At 60.6% G+C, this 21,082-nt stretch overlaps 9 protein-coding genes across 9 annotated transcripts; 6 read left to right on the plus strand and 3 right to left on the minus strand.

Annotated features, from left to right (window-relative positions):
* Positions 1-556: 556 nt before the first annotated feature.
* On the plus strand, positions 557-1,067 carry GGTG_04830 (hypothetical protein; the record flags this gene model as incomplete). Its single annotated transcript, XM_009222627.1, has 2 exons — positions 557-634; positions 870-1,067. The coding sequence occupies 2 exons, from the start codon at positions 557-559 to the stop codon at positions 1,065-1,067; spliced, it is 276 nt and encodes a 91-aa protein (XP_009220891.1).
* Positions 1,068-1,343: 276 nt separating this feature from the next.
* On the plus strand, positions 1,344-1,826 carry GGTG_04831 (hypothetical protein; the record flags this gene model as incomplete). Its single annotated transcript, XM_009222628.1, has 2 exons — positions 1,344-1,571; positions 1,815-1,826. 2 exons carry the CDS (start codon positions 1,344-1,346, stop codon positions 1,824-1,826), a joined length of 240 nt encoding a protein of 79 aa, XP_009220892.1.
* A 155-nt stretch (positions 1,827-1,981) lies between these two features.
* GGTG_04832 (hypothetical protein) lies at positions 1,982-3,050 on the minus strand. The gene is made up of 3 exons (XM_009222629.1): positions 2,894-3,050; positions 2,636-2,687; positions 1,982-2,580 (listed from the first exon to the last, which is right to left on the minus strand). Exons 1-3 carry the CDS (start codon positions 2,987-2,989, stop codon positions 2,276-2,278), a joined length of 453 nt encoding a protein of 150 aa, XP_009220893.1. The 5' UTR covers positions 2,990-3,050; the 3' UTR covers positions 1,982-2,275.
* Positions 3,051-4,622: 1,572 nt separating this feature from the next.
* On the plus strand, positions 4,623-7,510 carry GGTG_04833 (hypothetical protein). The gene is made up of 4 exons (XM_009222630.1): positions 4,623-4,895; positions 4,986-5,660; positions 5,734-5,988; positions 6,063-7,510. The coding sequence occupies exons 2-4, from the start codon at positions 5,492-5,494 to the stop codon at positions 7,175-7,177; spliced, it is 1,539 nt and encodes a 512-aa protein (XP_009220894.1). The 5' UTR covers positions 4,623-4,895; positions 4,986-5,491; the 3' UTR covers positions 7,178-7,510.
* Positions 7,511-10,030: 2,520 nt separating this feature from the next.
* GGTG_04834 (hypothetical protein) lies at positions 10,031-14,148 on the plus strand. Its single transcript, XM_009222631.1, has one exon. The coding sequence runs from the start codon at positions 10,687-10,689 to the stop codon at positions 13,774-13,776; it is 3,090 nt and encodes a 1,029-aa protein (XP_009220895.1). The 5' UTR covers positions 10,031-10,686; the 3' UTR covers positions 13,777-14,148.
* GGTG_04835 (hypothetical protein) lies at positions 14,081-15,195 on the plus strand. The gene has a single exon (XM_009222632.1). The coding sequence runs from the start codon at positions 14,456-14,458 to the stop codon at positions 14,900-14,902; it is 447 nt and encodes a 148-aa protein (XP_009220896.1). The 5' UTR covers positions 14,081-14,455; the 3' UTR covers positions 14,903-15,195.
* Positions 14,975-16,495, minus strand: GGTG_04836 (hypothetical protein). The gene is made up of 2 exons (XM_009222633.1): positions 16,068-16,495; positions 14,975-15,951 (listed from the first exon to the last, which is right to left on the minus strand). Exons 1-2 carry the CDS (start codon positions 16,288-16,290, stop codon positions 15,146-15,148), a joined length of 1,029 nt encoding a protein of 342 aa, XP_009220897.1. The 5' UTR covers positions 16,291-16,495; the 3' UTR covers positions 14,975-15,145.
* Positions 16,496-16,651: 156 nt separating this feature from the next.
* On the plus strand, positions 16,652-18,420 carry GGTG_04837 (hypothetical protein). Its single transcript, XM_009222634.1, has 3 exons — positions 16,652-16,821; positions 16,909-17,562; positions 17,643-18,420. Exons 1-2 carry the CDS (start codon positions 16,813-16,815, stop codon positions 17,503-17,505), a joined length of 606 nt encoding a protein of 201 aa, XP_009220898.1. The 5' UTR covers positions 16,652-16,812; the 3' UTR covers positions 17,506-17,562; positions 17,643-18,420.
* Positions 17,759-20,664, minus strand: GGTG_04838 (fungal specific transcription factor domain-containing protein; the record flags this gene model as incomplete). Its single annotated transcript, XM_009222635.1, has 3 exons — positions 17,759-18,359; positions 18,644-19,874; positions 20,208-20,664. 3 exons carry the CDS (start codon positions 20,662-20,664, stop codon positions 17,759-17,761), a joined length of 2,289 nt encoding a protein of 762 aa, XP_009220899.1.
* Positions 20,665-21,082: the final 418 nt, after the last annotated feature.

A 21,082-nucleotide genomic window follows, 5' to 3' on the forward strand; every position in this document is an offset into this window, starting at 1 on the left:
CTAAGTGAAGCTTCCACCCAAACGCGTCTGCCCATGACAGCAAGCGACGAAGTTGAATGAAAATACGCTCATTCTTCTCTTTTCTCTGACCGCCACGCCCTGAGAGAGCTTTGCCAACCGGATTTGCCGTAGCATAATTCTATTCCCCAAAACTTTTTCTTGGCTGATGTTCGCATGTTGCGCAGCATTCCGTACGAAGCAGAAGTGACATCGACGCCTACAGCAATAAGGAGTACACGATAGAAACCCCAAGGATGGCATTGGTGCGAGCGTCACTGTATTCCCCACTGGCACGAAGAGGGCTGCTGACATGATACCTGCTTGACCATAGCCGGAAGCTGATCAGTCCGTCGAGCCCCTTGACTACATCCTCCATCAAGCGCCCTTCCAGCCAACTACTCTCCTACCATGTGTCCCTCGATCGCTACAGTAGCCTCAGCGACCTCCTTCGTACCCCTAGCCTCCGCGGCTCCTTTTACGAATCCTCTCCGGTCGAACAAGCGCTAGATATCCATATTGAAGTTGGCCCAACAGCTAGCGCGCAGTGCCACCATAAATGGCTCCGGCACTCGGTATTGTCCAGAGTGTCGGCAAGTCTGACAGCAACAACAGCAGCTTGGTGGATAGAATCCTGGTATACCCACGGGGTAGCCTCGACGGATCCCTTCGCTAACATCCAAGGCGACCATGATTCGGGCCTTTTGTTATTCCCCTGGGAGGCTGCCCGACACACCAAGATCTACCATGCTACCAGCGTCAAGATCGCGGACCTCGCTTGACCGAACGAGCCTGAGCCGACGTAGGTGGCGTTCACATCAACCGATGGAGGACCTCGACACGCCAGCGTGACTTGCTGACACCACTTGGAGACCAGTAGCCAGTACTCCGAGCTTCGCCCGAGCCCAGCGCAGACGGGTGGCTTCCCCGCCGACAACAAGGAAGGCCTAGGGGAGGCTGAGCCCGACAGCATCACCTGCTGCGACCTGACGCGCCAGCGGGGCACGCGAGAAGTCGGGCTCGAGCCCCTTGGCTTCCAGGGCCTCATCGGCCGACATACGGGCCACTAATACACGTCTTTCATTCGAGTGTTAGTGTCGTGGTCCGATCTCTGGGGACCTCCCCGGATGCTGCGGCCCGGGCTGAGCTTGCGTAGGTGTGGACCGAGAAGATCAGTTGCATACTTGCGGGGGAAATGGGCACTAGCTCATAAGATGGGCCGAATGCCTTCGCCTTGGTTCAAAGTGCTGCCCCGCGCGCCGGCCGTCGGCGGCGTGGAATGTGTGCCTTTCGGTGATCTTCTCGTCCAGGACGATACGACCAGTGCCAAAGACGAGAGGCTCCCTATGGCTCGAGGTGGGCGGCATTCGCCTCCAAGCGCACACCACCTGGGGGTCTATGCAGTGATCGAGGCACAGGGCGGCGGCTTCAGGTTATGGACAGCGCGCGAGAACAGGGACGGGAGCATCGCTACCCTCGCCCTTGCCAGTGGGCGGCAGACGGCAGCTGGTCAAGCTCAAGTTGATCGATCTCCTGCAGGGCCCAAGCCCATCTCCACGGCCGAGGCATGGCCGGTGTGCGGGGAACACGGGTCGAGCTGGCTCCGCGTGCTGAGGGCTATGTTACTGGGCGATAACAAATGCCGGGAGGGGGCAGCGAACCATCACTTACGCTCAGTCGAGGAAGCCTTTCCGGGAGAATAGCCCGCCGCATTTGGCGTTTGGCTGCGAGCCATCGCACTTGGAGTAGAAATATTTTAATTCCTTGGTGTGGCATACGCCACGCTTTGTTCTCTGTTTTATTTACACCACCTCCAGAGGTGTAAATAAAACAAAGGAGTTCCCTGCCAAGCTATATAGCGATGAATCGTGATTAGCTAGCCGTGTTGTTGTCATTGCCCAGGTCGAGCATTATGACCCCGGTGCTCGTTACCCACTGCCTCGGCGAGCGCTCTATGGTTTTGCAGAGCACCTGTGTAAATGGTCTCAAGGATCTCCAACTCTTAGGACATTTCCTACTCGGTCATTATTTATACATGAGATTACATTGGTCAGTGCTAACCCGCGCCGCTTTTTCGTGATGATGAGGTGAAAATCAGAAAAAGTCATGCCACGATGCGTGCGCCCAGGAGCCCTCGACGCGCTGGCCGGCGGCGCCGTCCCTCGTGGCCGGTCGGTGCTGGGTAGCTCCTCTACCGAGCACTGGTACATAGAGCCTGAGGGTCTCACACTCGCCATCTTTCCTAGCTTCCAGACCAGAGGTCTTACAAGTAACTAATCTACTGCACGCCCCGCTTCTTTGCAACATCTCGCCGTCCTCCTCGCCGATGCGGTCCTCTCGCCGTCCTCCTCGCCGATGCAGTCCTCTCGCCGTCCTCCTCGCCGATGCAGTCCTCTCGCCGTCCTCCTCGCCGATGCGGTCCCCTCGCCGTCCTCCTCGCCGATGCAGTCCTCTCGCCGTCCTCCTCGCCGATGCGGTCCTCTCGCCTCCTTTCTCGAGCTCTTGATGCAGATAGCGGGTTGTTTTGGGCACCCTCGGCGTTTCTCTTGAGGAAATTCATCTCGTGGAAGTCGAGGTCGGCGACTGGTGGAGGTCAGCATTGAAACAAGCTGAAATGGCTAGGGTGGTTCTGGCTTACCAGGGCGTCTGGAAGACTTGTAGGCTCCAAACATGCCCGGGCCTGGGCGTTTCTTTGTATGCATCAGAACCAGCGTGGGGACTAGAACAAGCAGAGGATATTGCAACTCACCATGGTTATATTGTTGCTCAGGATAGTATCCGACCGGAGAGGATATTGCAACTCACCATGCTATGTTGTTGCTCAGGATAGTATCCGAATTCATGGTTACGCTGCTGCTCAGGATATTATCCGATTTGAGAGGACATTGCAACTTACCATGGTTATATTGTTGCTCAGGATAGTATCCAATCGAAGTTGGCCGTCCTCGATCAAATCCAAATCGTATACTATCCTGAGCAACAATATAACCATAGTGAGCTGCAATACCCTCTCAAATCGGATAATATCCTGAGCAGCAGCATAACCATGAAATCGGATACTATCCTGAGCAACAACATAACCATGGTGAGTTGCATATCCTCTGATGGGGGCAGGAGAAGTCTGGTGAATTGCAGGGGATGGGCACAGGTCAGCTGCTGATATCCAGAGTATCGTGCTGGATAGGGACTTACCCTAATGATTGCATGTGCCGGCGTCTTCGTTCCACAAGTGCGCCTCCGGATCTATGTTCGCAGTCGTGAAGCATCCTTGGTCTGACCGCTGGCAAAATTGACGTCGGTTCTCGTAATGGTGGCTGCACCCTCGAATGTGATCCGTCCTTTTCCATGTCAATATCCTAGTGCTCTATCGCGGGCTGAACAAGGCGGAGGTGGGGGTACATACCGAAAAGAAAACTTGTTCATTGGCTGACACGCACACGATTGACTGTCGGCACGTTGACGGCGCTCGAAGGATGGGCGAGATGACACCACGCTCATCGAAATGGAGATCGGCTAGATAAAGGCTGGTAAAACAATGGGCAACTCACGGTCCCGCGGCGTCGTCAGCCCGTGCTCTCTCTTGGACGGGATGGGGAAACCCAGATCAGAATACCAGGGAACCCAGTCACTCACCTTTGAGATTACCGCCTTTGAACATCGGATCGAGGGCAAAGAAGGAACGTCGGGGTGTTTTCGATTCGAAGTGGGAGGATGCGCTGCTTGGATGGCGATGCCGGGGATTGCACGGGCGGCTGGCGGTCATTGCACCGGCTAGACCGTTTCTAGATGTCGGCAAGGGTGCATTGGTGCTGAGGGAGGGTTTGCTGATCTGGAGGTGTGATTTGGGAGCAGTCCAAGAGCTGAGTGTGATAGTGAAAGTGGTCCTAGCGGCGGCGGGACGGCAGATGCACATAGAATGGTCTTGGTTCTTGATCGGATAGCTCCTTCCGCACGAATCCGAGGAATAAAAGAGTGGGAAAAGGCGGGAAAAGGCGGCAAAAGGCGGCAGGTCTCGACCAGACAAGGCCAGCTCCATCAAAAGTCTCAATGATGGTGTGCACGGCACAGCTCTCCTCCCATGCCAGCTGTCAACCAAGGTTTTCCCCTTGCTGGCCCCTGTTGCCGATCTTCTCCTTAACTGAGATCAAATATAGACTCAAAAGCAACTAGGATCATAGACCATCGCGTTCATCTTGGGTGGCCCAAGCAGTAAAAGCAAGAAGCAATTGGTCCCTTGACCGAGCATCAAAGCGCCCCAACAGGTATGGCGACGGCACATGGACGCCGAGTTCGGCACCAGTGTGGGGGATCGACAGAAGACGTCTTGGGACTGTTGCTTTTTTTCTCCTTTCCGTGAGGTGGTTGTGCCATGCTCCTCAGACTATCGATGGTCGACCACGCCGGCCCAGCCAGGTAGCGCCACCCGCTCGGCTCATCTCTTTTCTTTTTCCTAGTTCCTTCTCGGGCAGGGCGCCGCCCTAGGCCCTGGACTAGGGTAATAGCGCCGAACGCTCTGTCCAAACACCCAATCAGCAATCCCTAGCGCACGGCGAGATGGGTGTCCCTGGCTTGGCCTGAAAAGCGGCGCTCGCTGCCGTGCCCCGCATGAATTATCCAATACACAGCACTCAGCTCCCTTGGATTCGCCGCAGGGCATTGCCGAGCAAGCAGGACGTTCCCATATATTTGTCCGGATTCGGCATGCATCGCATAGGTTTGCATCTTGCAGCTGCAGTTGCAGCTGCCCTAGCCCGCCCCTCGTCTGTCCTTCTTCGCCTGAAACTTGACAGCCGTTCCAATGGCAACACCACCCGCACAGACCCATGTCCTGTCTCGTGGTCTGCACCTTGCTCTTCCTGCAGGGTCTAAGGGCGGGCGAAGAGGAGAGCCGGCCAACGGTAAGAGCCTGTTCCACGTGGTTGTCGTTTGGTTGCACTAGGTCGCACAAACGAAGTGCCTGCCTGAGCTAAGAACCGCCCCGTCGTCAGAAGCATCCAACCGCCAGCTTCAACTCTTGCTTGGCCAAGAAACCAGCATGTCACGGAGGCGCACGTACAGTGGCAACGAGGGAGGCACCGCGTTCTCCGTGGGCCGACTACACAACCCCCGGCTAGCGGCCGCGCCGGCTCAACGCCACACCTCCAGTCGAAATCCCAAAGGAAGTGGGAGCAACCCCTGCTAAGATTATGATCGGTCGGCCCCGAGCCTCGGGCCTGCACCCCTGTCGCAGCATGTGTGCACCATCTAGCAGATCGCCTGTATCCGCGGTACTACAGTATGTACCTCGAGCAGGCAGCCGGGGAATGCCTGTACGACGGGGAGTGTGACGTGCAAGGCGTCGCACCGACACAAGCGCTGGACTTTGGGGGCGCAAGTCTCTACATATACAGGCCGCTCGTTCGCACCCCTCCTGCTCCCTGGCCCTTTCTGCCTCCCTCTCCCCGCCACGCACCCTCCTCCCCCCCCCCTCAGTCCACCCAGCGCCACGTTCAAAATGCCTCTCCCGTCGTGGATGGTGTGGTACAAGAAGCCCGAGTACAGAGACATCAAGGAATACTCGGCCCAGATCAGCACAGGCCAGCGCAGCTTCAGTCCCGATGGCCGCTCCAGGCTTGCCATCCCGAGCCGCTTACGCCTGGAGAGGATCCTGGCGAACAAGACATGTAAGAGACTCTCGGAAGCATCCATGTCCAGCAAGGATGGCTATGATAACTGACCTTGTTTCTCGAGACATAGGTAGCCCAATGTCACTGTACGACTTCTACATGTATCTCAAGTACATCGAGTTCTCACCGGAAAACCTAGAGTTCTACGTCTGGTTCAAGAACTACGAGCTTGCCTACGCCAAGGCCATGAAGAACAAGCCCGCTGAGAAGGAACCCGAGCCCGTCGACCCGGCAGAAGAGTCGAGGGAAGGCAGCGTGTTTGCGCAGGTCCTAGAGAAGCTGCCGTCGGTGAACACGTCGCAGATGTCGTGGGATCCTGAGATGGGTGAGTCGCCCCTTTTCCTGTCGTCGTCGGCTTGTTGATCACACGCTCACAAAAATGCCACCCTCTTCCCATAGGCCCCGATACACTGGCACACATCGCCCACCTCATCAGCTTGAACGTGACTCTGTGCGCTACAGTTGATGGCATGGGCGACTTCATGCCGCCCCAGCCGAAGTGCGCCGGTGACAGGTGTCTATCCTCCAAGCCGAACAGCAGTGATGGCTCCTCGGCCGTCTCGTCTTCGCTCTTCACCTCCAACCTGGGCCCCAGCGCCGAGCTGCGCGCCGTCATCAAGACCTACCTCCTCCCCGGCTCTGAGAAGGAGCTCAACATTACGTCCTCGATGCGCAACACGGCCCTGCACGCACTGCAAAAGCATCAGGAGCGCGTCGGCAACACCGCAGCCTCGGCCGCCTCGACAGCCACGCCAATGTCTCCGGAGGGCGCCGATACGGCCGGCTACATCGACCCGGAGGTGCTACGGCCGATGGCCGACCACGCGTACATGCTGCTCAAGAGCTGCTCGCACCGCAACTTTGTCAGGCTCGGCGTCGCCAACGGCACCTACGAGACGGTGTGCGTCGCCACCGCGCTGGGCATCGCGCTGACCACTGCCGGGTTCCTGCTGCTGCTCCTGCGCGCCTTCTACCCGGGCATGGGCACCCACTCGCGCTGGGAGGCCTTCGCCGCCTGGCCGCTGTGGTGGGTCGGCATGTCGCTCGTGCTCTCGGGTCTGCGGGGCAGCTGCTTCTTCCTGCTGCTCTTCTCGCGCCGCCAGCCCCTCCCCTGGGAGCGGTTCGACGACGGCGAGGGCATCGAGCACCCCGGCAGCGGCGCCAACGGTGGCAGCAGCACCAACGGCAACGGCAACGGCAAGAACACGAGCAGCAGCGGCAGCAGCACCAACTCCTCCAGCACCGGCGCCTCCGGCAAGATCACCAAGCCCAACCCCAACGCCCCGGCCTTGGCGGCGCCCGCCGAGATCCGCCGAAAGAAGAAGAACCCCCTGCTCAGGGCCCTGTCGAGGCTGATGATCTTTGACCGCAAGCTCAAGGTCAAGGACAAGCACCTGCGCCGCCTGCAGACCAAGATCGTCGTCCAGAGCCTGGCCAGCGGTGCCATATTTGCGACCATGGGCGTTTTGTTGTTCTTGTGGCTGCCGGTGTGGACCGAGACGGTTCGTCGATAGGGTATAGCGGTGGCTGCATATGGATATACTTGCATTCTTCTCGAGGCCAGCGCAAGGAAGGAGTAATCAGTCTTGAGGAGTCTCTGTCCAACCACGAGCTCGGCCGTCACTTCTGCACTGCTCCGTCATCGCACCCACGCAAGCACACAAAGTTAACTCCCTCCTAACTCCTTCTTTCTGACTTTTAATTTCTTCCTTTTGTGGCGTTCTGCGTTTCTAGATACCTCCTGCACGCCGTTGTATTCCCCATAGCTTATACCTTTACTTGTTTATAGTTTACGCCCTAATGTCCTTTGGCGTTTAGCCTTTAATCGATTCCCTTTTCCCCTGTTGTCTGCCTCACGTAAACTATGTCTTCACGCCACCATGCCCGCCCCGAGGAACAGAAAGACTAGCAGCAGACAAGGAGCAGTAAATATGGTGGCAGACTGGCAGGGCGGCTTTCTGGTTGGTCAACGCCCTCGGGAATCCTCAGTCCGCTCCAAAGATTCGTGATTGCCACACATTCATGCATCCAGTCGACACCAGCATTCAGCATGGTTTGTCACCCATAACTCTTGCCAGTGCGTAAAGATAGTATTCGTTTCACCTCTTTCTCTAGCAATGTGCGCACGGCGTGTACCTAGCCAGCCCGTGCCGTGTTTGCCGGTTGGCACCGAGACTTGGACCCCGCTTCGTGATAAGCGGGCAGACGGCGCTGCAGCACCGCCCGGCAAGCCGAAGGGCCTGGACCGAGTGGGAGGCGGGTCGTATACGAGGATAGCCCGGCGCTAGGCACGGCGGTCGGGTTTGTAAGCCGCACATAGTCGGGGTTTCCCAGCCGGAAGCCGGTCCCACACCCTGGATGCGGGCGCGGCCACGACACACGGCGCCGGCAGAGACGGGGAGGCTTCTCGCCCAGTCAATCCGAGACATCGTCCCTCCCCAGACACGCAGCAGTGGACTCGGTGGAGCGGGCGGCTGTGCTTGCGGCGGGTCGCGTCCACCTTCCCACGACGCGCGACCGACCTGGACTTCCTGGCATGGACCGGTTCGAAACTTTGTTTTGATACCGGGGAGTCATTAAGGTAAGGGAGCCTACATCCACTGTTGGAGTCTTTCGAGGCCGCCGGGTTCCATCCCCGAATCTAGACTGACTCCATGGAAGATAGAATCGCTCCATGCGCACCGCCGACACTGGAATATCGCTTCTACATGCGCGCAGGGAGAGATTTGCATACGAGACCCAACAGTGGTTGGCGCGACATATGGCATCGGGCACCCATCTACCTGCGGACGGCGAGGGTACTGTCCTGGTTACATGGCTGGCTTTCCATGCGGAAAATTCTACACATATTGTCAACATGACCTCGACTCTGGACCTTCGGGATTTAACCCGACTCGTTGAGGCGACCATCACCCCATCGGGGATATTGGACGGCATGACGGAAGCGGTCCGGGACCAGGTTCACCTTGTTTCTCAAGGCGGCATCGGGAAAGTCTCCGTCCACCATGGTTGCAACCTCCATTTCCGACCCATCGAGACTTGTGTTCTTTTTCTTTCTCTCTTCTTTTTTTGCTTGTCCTCGACTTTTCTGGTCCATTTCTTTTGTCTGGCGCTGCAAATGAGGGCGGAGCCTGGGTTTTGGTACCCCTGGAGGAAGCCATGATGGTTGGGCAGCGATATGTCGTTGCGTCTCAGGGGCCGGAGGAAATGTCTGTGAGATCCATGCCAGGGGCAGAAAAAAAAGGTGAATTGAGGCTAGGGAAGGCCCAAATAGGTAACCCGAAAGCCACAACAGAAGCCATCGCGCTCAGGGGTATCCTTTCGGCCCGCTGGAAAATCCTTTTCGGAGGGGCCGAAGCGTCACGCAGGGAATTGCAAGTACTGGTGCCAGGGTGCAGCAGGGAAAAGACATCTTTTGTCTTTTTTTGGAGACTGTGTCACGACGACGAGCAGAGACGAGCAGAAGAAAAGAAAAAAGAGCAACCCCAACAAGCATAGCAGATCATTTTGTTGTCGCCGCTGGGGCCAAACGGTTGTCGCACCAGTTGAGTCATTGATGGACCTGATTTGGTGGCGGGCCAAGTTTCCGGCCTGCCGTGGGCATCCTCGGGTGCCAAAAAGGGAAGGTTGGGTCCAAGCTTTTGATGTTTTTTTTCTCGCTCAACCCTGCTGACCTGACATGACATTTTGTTCAGCCATTGGAACCCTGAAAAGCCCTAGTGGCCCCCTACGTCATCCAAGACGGATTGCCAGCGCTTCCAGCCAGCTCAGTGTTGCTTGGTCACCAAGCTTCGGCAACATCGCATGTGCTACTGTACTGGTAGATGCGGGAGATCGGTCGGTGACGGACACCGCATGTTCCCGTCCGTCGCTGTTAGCTACGCGGAGTGTTTCGTTGAGCGGCTAGTAATAGATCGGGCCGACTTTCACGTCGCCGTGCAGAGCCGCGAGCTTGCAGCCCGATGGCCATGGTGGCCACGCGCCAAGCGAGCTAGCACTGGTCCCTGGCTAGGTGCTGTGCCCAGTAAACTCCAAGCCCAGGGTACTGAATAACGGAACTAGCCACCAGGGGTGCCTCGTGGGACGTCAAACAAAACAAACTTGGCAGCACTGCCGGCTCGAGGAGGAGACAGCCCTGGACCGGCAAAGTGGGCAGCGGGAACGACAGGCGAGATGCTTCCATGGATGCTACGTCCCGTGGTCGAAGGGCTGCTTCATGTGGCGTGCGGCTTATCCGCGACAGGCTGGTCCCTGGCATGAATGGCCACTATCCGTGACTAATGGGAACGCTGTTCCTTGAGCCGGTGGACCAGTACAGTAACAAGCGGCACTGTAACCCCCACCTCATGGCCTGCGAAACTGGAGCTGGTCGACTCGCGCCTCCACCCAAGATTTGATTTTGCAAAGGGCCGCAAGCGAGGAAGCTGGGACACGAGAAAGCGCCTCGCACGAATGCCATTCTCGACCTGGTATCTTCTATGCAAATACTGTGGACCCGCGACCACGCCGGCCATGTCACCACTCTCCCGGGCCCAGTGCTCCCCGCCCGCCCGGGAAAGGAGGAAAAAAAAGAGGGACGCACACTGCATCTTGAGCGCCTAGAAATACCAAGAATCCCCAAGAAACCCAGCTCCTCACCCTCCTCCGCGGCCTGCTTCTGGTCGGATCATCTTGCCCTTGTGAACTCGTTCATTCCTGTGCAAGAACCCCCCCACCCCTCGCGACACCCTACACACACCTTCCTCTTCAGAAATGGCGAGCTACTCACTAAGACGACACGAAGAAGGCCCGTCTCTCGACACTTGATAGCCGTGAGCAAGAGGAGCTTTACATACCACCGAGGAGGATATCCTACCGCCGAACCGGGCACGAGGCCAAAGACCATCAGAGATTGAATACAAGAGAGCCCAAGAGAGCCCAAGAAACCGGCCAACGCAATCCCCAGACGCGCACATAGAGCTGCGCAAGCATACCTAAACAGCATCGTCACCGGGCACCGACCAGCCCGCACCAACAAGACGCAATGTCGTCCTCGGCGAACCCCGGCGGTGGCAGCCGAGACCCGTCCCCGGCCACGGGAACAGCAACCCCAGCAAGAAGGGAGAAGAAGAGAGTCGGATTCCATGATCGAGACAGGCCCCCGAGCATCGTCGTCGACGACGGTAACATCCAGCAGCCCCTGATGACAATGCAGTCTGCTTCCGTTGCGGAACCCGACCCCTTCGGCACGCCACGGCCGTCACCGCCCACCGAGCAGCAACAGGCACGTCAACAAGTCGGGGCACCGGATGCCTCGGAGCTGCGCCGAGCCCTCAGCCAGCTCGTGACCCAGCCAGACGGTACGACGGCCACGACGGTCGGCGGCCTTGGCATCGCGAGCTCGTCAGCCACAAGTACTGGAGCGCGAACGCCGCTGCAGCCCCCACGACCTGCGCTCCGGCGCAACACCAGCTATGATGTACCAGAGATCCGACAGGCTGCGGACCTAGCCGAGCTGAACCTGGGCGAGCGGCAGCACAGGTCCGGTCTGGCCGCCCGCGAGCGTGCCCACAACCTGGCCGCCCGCGTCGAGAACTACACGTCCCCATATGCCTCCCGTCGTGCTTCCTTTGACACCGATGAAGAGGATCTTGAGGCTGGCGGTCGGGCCGCGGGCCCTGGGATAGGGGCTGACAAGGGACGGGCCTCGGGCCGGGAGCAAGAATCTCGCCAGGCCGGAAATGGGCGTGTGCGGGCACGCAAGGGGTCCCATCTCACAGCCGAGAACCTGGTGCGCACACATACCCGACGCGCACAAAAGTACAAGGGTGCCGGAGGGCGACCTGCTGTCAGCAGCGGCAAGGGAAGCAGCCCGAACGATGAGTACTTTAGCTACCAGCCCCCGTCCGGCGTTCGCTCCGGGGCGTCGACCCCGACGCACGAGCAGGCGGACGGCGACGAGTACGTGCCCCGCCCGGGTAGATACCACGGCGGCATCTTGGGCACCCTTCTCAAGCTTTACAACGAGAGTGGCGGTAACAGCGGCCGCTCGACGCCAGGAACGGCTACGCCCAATGTCATGACGCCCAATGCGTCCCCTCCGGGGTCTGCTGCTCCCTCGACGCCCGCGTCTCCGCGGCCCTCTCGGCCCAGCAGTGGCATCTGGAGCAACATCCATGGCGGGCCCTCCTCGCCGGGAGACCACAAGCGCCAGTCGCAGTCGACCCTGGGCGAGCTGATGAAGTCAACCTCGACGCTCATGGCCCCGGGATCCAGCATGTATTCGGAGAGCGTTGCGGACAAGATCGGCAAGGAACCCGTTCTTCCATCGCCCAAGAAGAGGCGGTCAGGCCTTTTCGGCGGCTCGCCCAAACCGCCCAAGCCTCCCAAGCCGTCCCAGGCCGACAAGAGGATCCGCATCACCAAACACATTGCGCAGATCCTCTCGCGGCACAAGTTCCTGGTCAAGCTGTGCCGGGCCCTCATGTCGTACGGGGCGCCGACGCACCGGCTGGAGGAGTACATGACCATGTCGGCTCGCGTGCTCGAGATCGAGGGCCAGTTCCTGTACATGCCGGGCTGCATGCTTATTTCCTTTGACGACAGCTCCACACACACGACCGAAGTCAAGATTGTCCGCGTGCGCCACGGCGTCAACCTGGGCAAGCTGCGCGACGTCCACGCCATCTACAAGGAGGTTATCCACGACAAGATGGGAGTCGAAGAGGCCACCGTCCGCCTGGACGAGATCCTCAAGAGGGACCTCAAGTACGGCATTTGGGTGCGCGTGCCCATCTACGGCCTCGCCTCGGCCACTGTCGCTCCCTTTGCCTTCCAGGGCAGCTTCATAGACATGCCCATAGCCTTTGTGCTCGGCTGCCTTCTCGGCATCATGCAGCTGATCCTCGTCCCCTCAAATGAGATGTATGCAAACGTCTCCGAGGTCAGCGCCGCCATCGTCATGTCCTTCCTCTCCCGCGCCTTTGGCTCCATCCGGTACAACGGCGAGTACATCTTCTGCTTCTCTGCCCTGGCCCAGAGCTCCATCGCCCTCATCCTACCAGGCTACATGGTCCTGTGCGCTGCCCTCGAGCTGCAATCGCACAACATCGTTGCCGGCTCCGTCCGCATGGTCTACGCCATGATCTACACACTGTTTCTCGGGTACGGCATTACCATCGGCACTGCCTTGTATGGCATGCTGGATCGGCAGGGCGCGTCGTCCAAGCCCTTTTGCGAGAAACCCCTAGACCGCAACTGGAACCTCCTCTTTGTTCCCATCTTTACGCTCTGCCTCTGCATCATCAACCAGGCCAAGTGGAGGCAGACGCCCGTGATGCTCACTATTGCCTTTGCTGGCTACTGCGTCAACTCGTACTCGGCTACTTTCTTTGTCAATGCCTCCCAGGTCTCCAACATGTTGGGCGCGCTGACCGTGGGCATCCTCGCCAACCTCTACTCGCGCCTCGGCCGCCACGTCCGCAACGCCTGGCTCGACTTCCTCGACTGGTGGGAGGCGCGCGTCCGGCCGCGCTTCTCCAGCGTCAGCCGCCGCCGGAACGAGCTCCGCGGCCGCACCGCCACGCGGCCCAACGCCGACGAGTACACGGTCCAGGAGCGCGCGGCTAGCGCCCACACCTCGGACGCCGGATCGCGACCGCCCTCGCCCGGCGCCGAGGGCCGCGAGAAGGGCGGCGACGACGGCGACAACGACAACCACGACAACCACGACAAGGAGGCCAGGGACGGAAAGTCGGAGGCGGCGGCGCCCACCGCCCGCGCACGCAGCATCGGCTACGGGCTCGCGGCGGCGGCCATGCTCCCGGCGATCTTTGTGCAGGTGCCCGGAGGGCTGGCGGCGGGCGGCTCGCTGCTGGCGGGCATCCAGACGGCGAACCAGATCACGCGGTCCAACATGACGGTCCTCATCAACGGGACCGAGGTCAACATCACGTCGCTGGCCGGGGCCGGGGCCGCCGCCACGAGCTCCCTGGGACACAACATGAACAGCAACGCCTTTAGCGTGCTGTTCAACGTCATCCAGGTCGCCATCGGCCTCACCGTCGGCCTGTTCCTCAGCGCCCTCATCGTGTACCCGTTCGGCAAGAGGAGGAGCGGGCTCCTGAGCTTCTGAGCACGGCCTATGTGGGCCTTTGCTCGTCTCCTTTGTTTTCTGGGTTTACAAAAAGAGCACTGTCTTCTTTGTTTCTTTGGTTCCTCTTGCAAAAGTTGGAGTTCTCTTCTCGTTGCTATCACCCTTTTCCCTTTTGTGTTATTCTCGTTACTTTTTGCTTTGGAGTTATTGCATGCCGTCGCTCCCAGCGACCCGCACACTCAGCATTTGCTTTGTACAGCATTAGAAGCGCCAGCTATAGATAGACTTGATGGCGACAGGCCTTGTGATGGCATACTTTCAGCACATACCTAATAGGGGCGTTCCCCCACTCTCTACTTTTATTTTACCGTTACGTTCAATACGGTCGGTCCTCGTGGCTCCCGTGTTCAACCATGCATCGGCGCACGAGGTGATACAGGCCGACGGGAGAAGCCATTCACGCCGTCTATGAAGACGGGACGTATAGGAATCACTCTCGACAGCCACACATAAAAAGGCAGCGCTGGCTAGCCGAGAAGTTGCAGCTCCCTTTTGTGAAAACTCTCTCCATCATCCTACACCAAAGCGGCCACATAACCCGTCGGAAACCACACAGCTCTGCACCGCTCTCTCTCTCTCGCGGGACTTGCAGCCCTCTCGGACATTCCGCCGCTCCCCACCCACCTTGGCCGATCAGAAGCCATCGCCGAATCCCAAGATGGACCCCGCGGGACTGCCACCCATAGGTATGACGGGCGATGCGGCCGCAAAGAGCTACATGCGCAAGTACCTCTTCCTGCAGCTGGTGGATCGCGAAAAGGCCCGGGCCGAGGCCCAGGCCGACGACGACGAGAAAGAGAGGACGCACGTGGCGGCGTGGGAGCACGCCGTGGCGGAGCAGGCGCGGGTCGACGCCGAGACGCGGCGGCTGTGCGAGGACGAGGGCTGCACCTTGGACCAGTTCACCACCCACACCCAGCAGGCCAAGGCGTACGTGACGCAGATGTGGGACCACGTCGCGCTGCTGGGGCGCGCCGCCGCGGATGCGGCCGAGGCCCTGCGGGTGGCCAACCTGGGAGTGAGCGAGACGGAGGGTAAGCTCCGGATCTTTGACGACGCGGTCAGGCAGGGGGTGCCGTGGGATATGCTGGACTTTACCGTTTGAGGGGCGAGATGTGTGGAGCAATCTTGGAGCTTGGCAGCCCCCAAAGCACCTATACACACACATAACCTGAGTCTGATGCGATGATTATTGCTTTGCGTTGGGACGCCACCGGGCCTAGCGTGTTCCCGGGATCTGCATCTTTTATTTGGCCGCCGTCGCTCTGACGAATCGATATGTACATTGCTTGCTCTATAAAACCCAATAACCTCGGTGTAATGCAACCACCATCGATCCAACCCTCCATCACAGGTACACCCTCTGATACAGGCCGTCGTATAGGTCCCCGACCCAGCCGGGCGTCAGGCCGCCCTTTGCGACGACGCCCAGGCCGCCGGCGGCCCACAGCAGGGCGGCCGAGGCGGCCAGGGCGTTGACGAGCAGCCATGACCTCCTCCTGCGCTTGCGGACGCGGCCGTCCACCATCTCGGAGCGGCTAACAACAGTGCCGGACCACGACGCGGCCTGGCCGACGCCCAGCCAGCGAGCCCAGCCCCAGACGGCGTGGCCGACGCCCAGCCCGACGAGGGCGGCGTAGGCGGCCCACGACGGCGCCGGGTGGCGCGCGAAGCCGTGCGCGACAAAGGCGAGCCCCACGTCGGCGCTGTCGCCCTCGGCCAGCAGCGGCAGCACGCGGTTGACCCCGGCGTGCGCCAGGACCGCCCCGCACGCGCCGTAGCCCGCCAGCGCCGTCGTCGACACGGCCGGCCAGGGGCTGTAGCGGTGGTGGTTGTGGTGAGGGTGTGTTTGCTTGCCGGCGGCCGAAGCGTGGTGCTGCGGCAGCATGGCGGGCGTGGCGCCCCCGTAGCGCTGGAGGTTCTGGGAGCGGCGCACGAGGCGGAGCGCGATGCCCGCGGCCACGTGGGCGGCCAGAGGGACGGCGACGAGGAGGGGCTCCGACAGGCGCGTCTGGTAGATCTCGCGAGAGAGGAGGAGGTACGACTCGGACGCGGCGACGGACCGCGTGAGCAGCGGCACTAGCGACGTGGTGGCGAAGTGGACCGAGGCGAAGATGGTGAAGGTATAGGAGGACCAGCGCTGGACCCGTGTCACTAGGGAGTAGGTGAAAAAAAAGGAAAAAAAAAAAAGGTCAGTTGGTAGGATCGACATGGGGGGAAGAAGGGGAGGAAGAGGGGAGGGCAAGCTTGAGGATACAAGGGGGCCGTACAGTACCATACTGGACCTTGGCCGGTGCCGCTCAGGCCTAGCGAGGCGGTGGTGCTGCCTGAGCTGGCGCCCCTGGATCTTGTCGACGCGGCGCTGGCGCTGTCCTTCTCGGGCAGGTCGGGCAGGTCGGTCTCGACGTCCATGGGCGACGGCTCGAGCTCCAGCATGGAGAAGATGGTGTCCTGGGACGCCCTCCGGCGCAAGGACCTCGAGTACCGGTCCATGGCTTGTGGTTGGCGTCTGATGGTTTCGCTGCCACCTTTTTTGCCGCAGAGGGAGGGCTGAAGGTTTGAATTTTGCTTCTCGGGTCCGGTCTCGTCGGCCTCCAACGGGCGTTCGGTGGAGGGTGGACAATGCCTCGAGGCCCTTGGATTTGTTGTTGGGAGCTCTTCTCAATGGCTGCACGCCGAGTGGGTGCTGATTTTGGTGGGATGTCTTGGGGAGCGGGCCGTTGACAAGGGGCCACAGACGCAAACCACTGACATCAGTCTCTCTTCACCCCACGTAGTGGACCCGGTCGGTGGGTAACCACATATTTTCTCACAATTACAGAGCAAGTCTAAGCTTCCAAGCTCGGCCCAGGACAATACATCAATCACAAACCACCAGCCTCGACACAAGAACCAAGAACACAATCGCCGAACGAGCAGCCGGGCTCACGCGGCCACAATACGGTAACTCGGCTGGCTGCACCGCTCTGTATCATCTTTACATCTACATCAAAGACGGTCGTCTCCTCGCCCACCATGTCGCGGGTAAGTCTCACACCCCGCAATGACATCGCTTACTACTCCCCCTATCCCTATCCCTATCCTCGCTCACAATCCCACCACGGCCCGCAGCGACACCAGACCCTCCCGCCGGCGCAGACGTCGTCGGCGCGCGAGGCGCTGCAGTCCTTCTACTGCCAGCTCTGCTCCAAGGGCTACACGCGCATGAACGACTACGAGGCGCACCTCTCGTCCTACGACCACACGCACAAGCAGCGCCTCAAGGACATGAAGGCCATGGTGCGCGACCCGGGAGCCGCCGCGCGCGCCCGCAGGGCCGAGGCCAAGGCCGACGCCGTCGTCAGCGTCAAGATCGGGACCGGAAGTGGAAGTGGAAGTGGAAGTGGAAGTGGAGGAGGAGGCTTCAAGAAGGGCGGCTTCAAAAAGTCCGGGTTCAAGGCGGCCTTTGTGCCCGTTGTCACCGCCGCCGACAAGGCCGCCGCCGCCGCCGCGGTCGCGACTCCCGAGTGCGGCTCGCCAGTCTCTAATAAGGACTCGGTCGTCGCCTGGTCAAAGGGCTTCGCGACGCCGGCCGCGTCCGACTACACGGATTGCACGAGCGTGGCCGACCAGGATGAGGACGCGGACCAGCAAGACGCCGAGAGCGATTCCGACGACGACGACGACGACGGCTACAACACGTACAACCCGCGGTTCCCGACCGCGTGAGGGTCCGGCCAGCTTCACAATCTCGCATGACATATACGACTACACGATTTATGAGCGGTAAGGAATCATGATCATTTTACATGGTTTAGTTTACAAGACCTTTCCCCAGTCGACTAATTCAGACCCATCTCGGCCAGCTTGCCGAAGGACACAGAAGACATAATACGCGACGCAGGCCCGTGGGCAATCAAGACAGAGAGGAGGAAGAAAACAAGAATACGGAAAGAAGTACAAGAAACAAACACATGCACTACTACTGGTGATGCCCGTTTGGACCCGTGGTGGCCGGCCAGTTGTTGGGAGGGGTGAAGCCCGACAAGTCCCTCTCCAGCATGCCCATCATGGACAGGTTGCTCGAGAACCAGTCGCCCAGCTGCGCGTTGTGGAACATGTCCATGCCGCCGCCGCCGCCGCCACCCGCAGCCTGGGCCGCCGCCGCCGTCTGCATTTGCCCGGCAACGTCGGCGCCGCCGCCGCCACCGCCGCCGCCGCCATTGGACCCCGGCATGAAGCCCAGGTCGCGCAGGTACATGTCGAACTCCATGCCGACCGGGTACATGGTCTGGTCCTGCAACGCACCCGCGCCGCCCACCACCTGGCCGTCGCCGCCGCCGCTACCCATTTGGGCGGCCTGGGCGGCGGCTGCGTTCCTCTTGGTCTCGAGGTACATGTTTGCGACGTTTGAAAGCGCGTTGCACAGCCGGTGCAGCTTGCTGATGGGTTCCGACACTTCGCCCAGGCCTTCGAGCCCGGCCGTGAAGCGGTGTAGCCGGCTTAGGTCCTCCACGTCGGCTGTTTCGATAACGTGGCAGAAGATAACGATAAAGGGAATGAATGGGGCATACAGGATGGTCCTAAAGGTATGTTGCGTGGTTAGTATTTGCAATACAAAGGACGACGCATTTAAATATCCCGCCCGACTTGTGCAGGAGGTGCAGGAGGTGCAGGAGGTGCAGGAGGTGCAGGGTAGGTGCAGGAAGTGCAGGGTGGGTACAGGGTGGGTGCAGGGTAGGCGGAGAAGAAAAGTGCGGGGCAGCCAAATGGCGCAACGGCTCCAAGAAGGAGGAAAGGGAAAAAAAAGGGAAGGGAAAAAAAGGGAAGGGAAAAAAAGGGAAGGGAAAAAAAAGGGATAACGTACCAGTGCACGTAAGCCGCCGCCATATCCTTGCTTTCGGCCATTAGCTGCATACAAGCCTGGTGGGCGGCCATGGACTCGCGGGCGGCGTCGATGCATTCGAAGCTAAAGGTGCCTGAGACGCTACGGCCCCCTCCCCCTCCCCCGGGCCCGGCGGGTACCACGGGGACGTCGGGCGGGATGGCGCGGTAGCAGAGCGCGATGGAGCTCAGGAACGAGACGTCGTCGGACTTTGCCAGAATCTCGACCAGGGCCGAGTCAAAGGTCGGGCGGGCCGGGTCGGGCTTGCGCTCGGCCTGGAGGGCGAGCACGAGCACGCGCAGCTCGCGCAGCTCGGCGACGAGCTCGACGACGGTCCGGGCGCGGGCGCTGGCGGGCCGCCGCAGGGCCGCGGGGCTGTAGAGCTCGTCGTACATGCGGCCCTGGACGCGGGCGTGGCGGATCCACACGTTGAGCGTGTCGCGGTAGTCGTCCCAGCCGCGGATGCGGCCGACCTGCCAGGGCACCGTGATGTCGTAGTCCTGTATCACCGACGGCCGCCCCAGCCGCAGCGCCAGGCCCTTGTCGAGCGTGTAGGTGAACCAGAAGAGCACGAGGCGCTTGGACTGCTCGTAGGCCTCGCGGGCGCCGCTGCTGCTGTTGTTGTTGCTGCTGCTGCTGCTGCCAAAGACGGAGCCGCTGCCTGGGTTATTTGGGTCCTGCTGCTGTTGTTGCTGTTGTTGTTGCTGCTGCTGTTGTTGATGCTGTTGTTGATGTTGTTGTTGTTGTTGTTGTTGTTGCTGCTGCTGCTGCTGTTGTTGTTGCTGCTCCTGGCTCTCCGACGGGGCTGGCTGGGCGCGGTGGTAGCCCATGGTCATGCACAGCTGGCTCGCGGCGCAGTTGAGCTGCCAGGCGAGCGAGGGCTTCGCAATCTCGATGGCGTAGCTGGACCCGAGCATCAGGGCCTCGACGTTCTCGCGCTTGGCCGGCTGGATGAGGCTGAAGTGGGCCAGCACCGTCTCGAGGCTGTCGCGGCACATGGCCTCGTAGCGCTGGTAGTCGGCGGCCAGGGCCGGGTCGCGCGCCTGCTCGGTGCAGGCGCGCTCCTGCAGGATGTAAAAGAGCCCCGCGACGGCGATGATGAAGCTCGCCTGCGAAAAGTCCTCGGTGGCGAAGTAGACGCGGCGGCAGTGCTCGGTGAACTCCTCGACGCTGATGAAGGAGCACATGAGGGTGAAGCTGACGGGCGTGAACTCTGGAAGCAGCGTCAAGGGGTGTATGGCCCGTGTTAGCCCCTCCATCTTTTGCGGTGGTGGTCCCCCCGCCGCCGCCGCCGCCGCTAGGGGTGGTGGTGGTGGTGGTTGTGGTGGTGCATGGGAAGGCGTGGCCTTTGTGGACAGCGGCAGACTGAGGTGGCTGGCGAGGCGGCTTGTGTCACAGGGGCAGGGGGAGCAGTTGGAGGGCGAGGACGCGCAGCGAGACGACGACGACGGACCTCCCCCTCCTCCCGCCTGTGGGGGATCTTTTGATGATGATGACAATAATGATGATGACAACGACGACGATTGGGGGACGCTTGGGCACGAACGGGAGGCGGAATTAGCCTTGAGCTCCCTCAGGATCGCGACGACGACCCTGAGCGGCGGCATGGGCAGGTCCTTGAGGCCACCCTTGGGCAGGGGCTTCTGGTTGGGGAAGCGGATCTCGGCCATGGTCGAGGTGCGGCGCTGCATGTGCACGATCTGCTGCAGCGACGTCAGGGCCGAGTGCATGCTGGGGTCCAGGCTCGAGTCGAGCGACGTGCGCCCGACGGCGTGGTGCAGGAACTCGGACGCGAACACGGTGTGCGCCGTGATGGACGACTCGCCCTGGAAGGGCGACTCGGTGTAGCCGTCGTCGCCGTCGTCGTCGTTGCACTCGCCGCCGGCCTCGTCGACGCAGCCGCCGCTTCCGGCCCCGCACTCCTCGGCCAGCGACGGCGTCAGGTCGCGCGACTGGCACGAGGCCGGCGGCGTGTGGCGCGCCTCGGCGAGGTCCGACGACATGGCGGCGGCCCCGCCCTGGTGGCCATGCTGGATCAGGGCGGGCAGGCTGCGCAGGAGCTGCTCGATGTGGCCCAGCCGATCTTCGATCTGGTCAATCTTCCTCTCGCTGTGTGTCGTCGAGGCCGAAGGGAGGGGCCGTGGTTAGTCTGGAGGCCATGGGGAAATGACGGGCCGGTTATACGCAGATGAAGACCGGTAGTGTACGCAGATGAAGACCAGTGGTGAGCGGGCTGCAGGACAGGGGCACCATTATTTGCCACCCACCCGAGCCAGCCCAGGCCAAGATGCAGAGCCGAAGCAGTGGCGTGGCGCTCCAAGGGCTGGCTCGGCTTGCGGGAACGGCAAGTATATTTGGCAAAGCCTTCTTGGCAAGACAAGCCCTAACAAGACACCACCCACATCCACTTGGGCAAGGGGA

This window comes from Gaeumannomyces tritici, assembly GCF_000145635.1.
Source record: "Gaeumannomyces tritici R3-111a-1 unplaced genomic scaffold supercont2.2, whole genome shotgun sequence".
NCBI classification, from domain to species: domain Eukaryota; kingdom Fungi; phylum Ascomycota; class Sordariomycetes; order Magnaporthales; family Magnaporthaceae; genus Gaeumannomyces; species Gaeumannomyces tritici.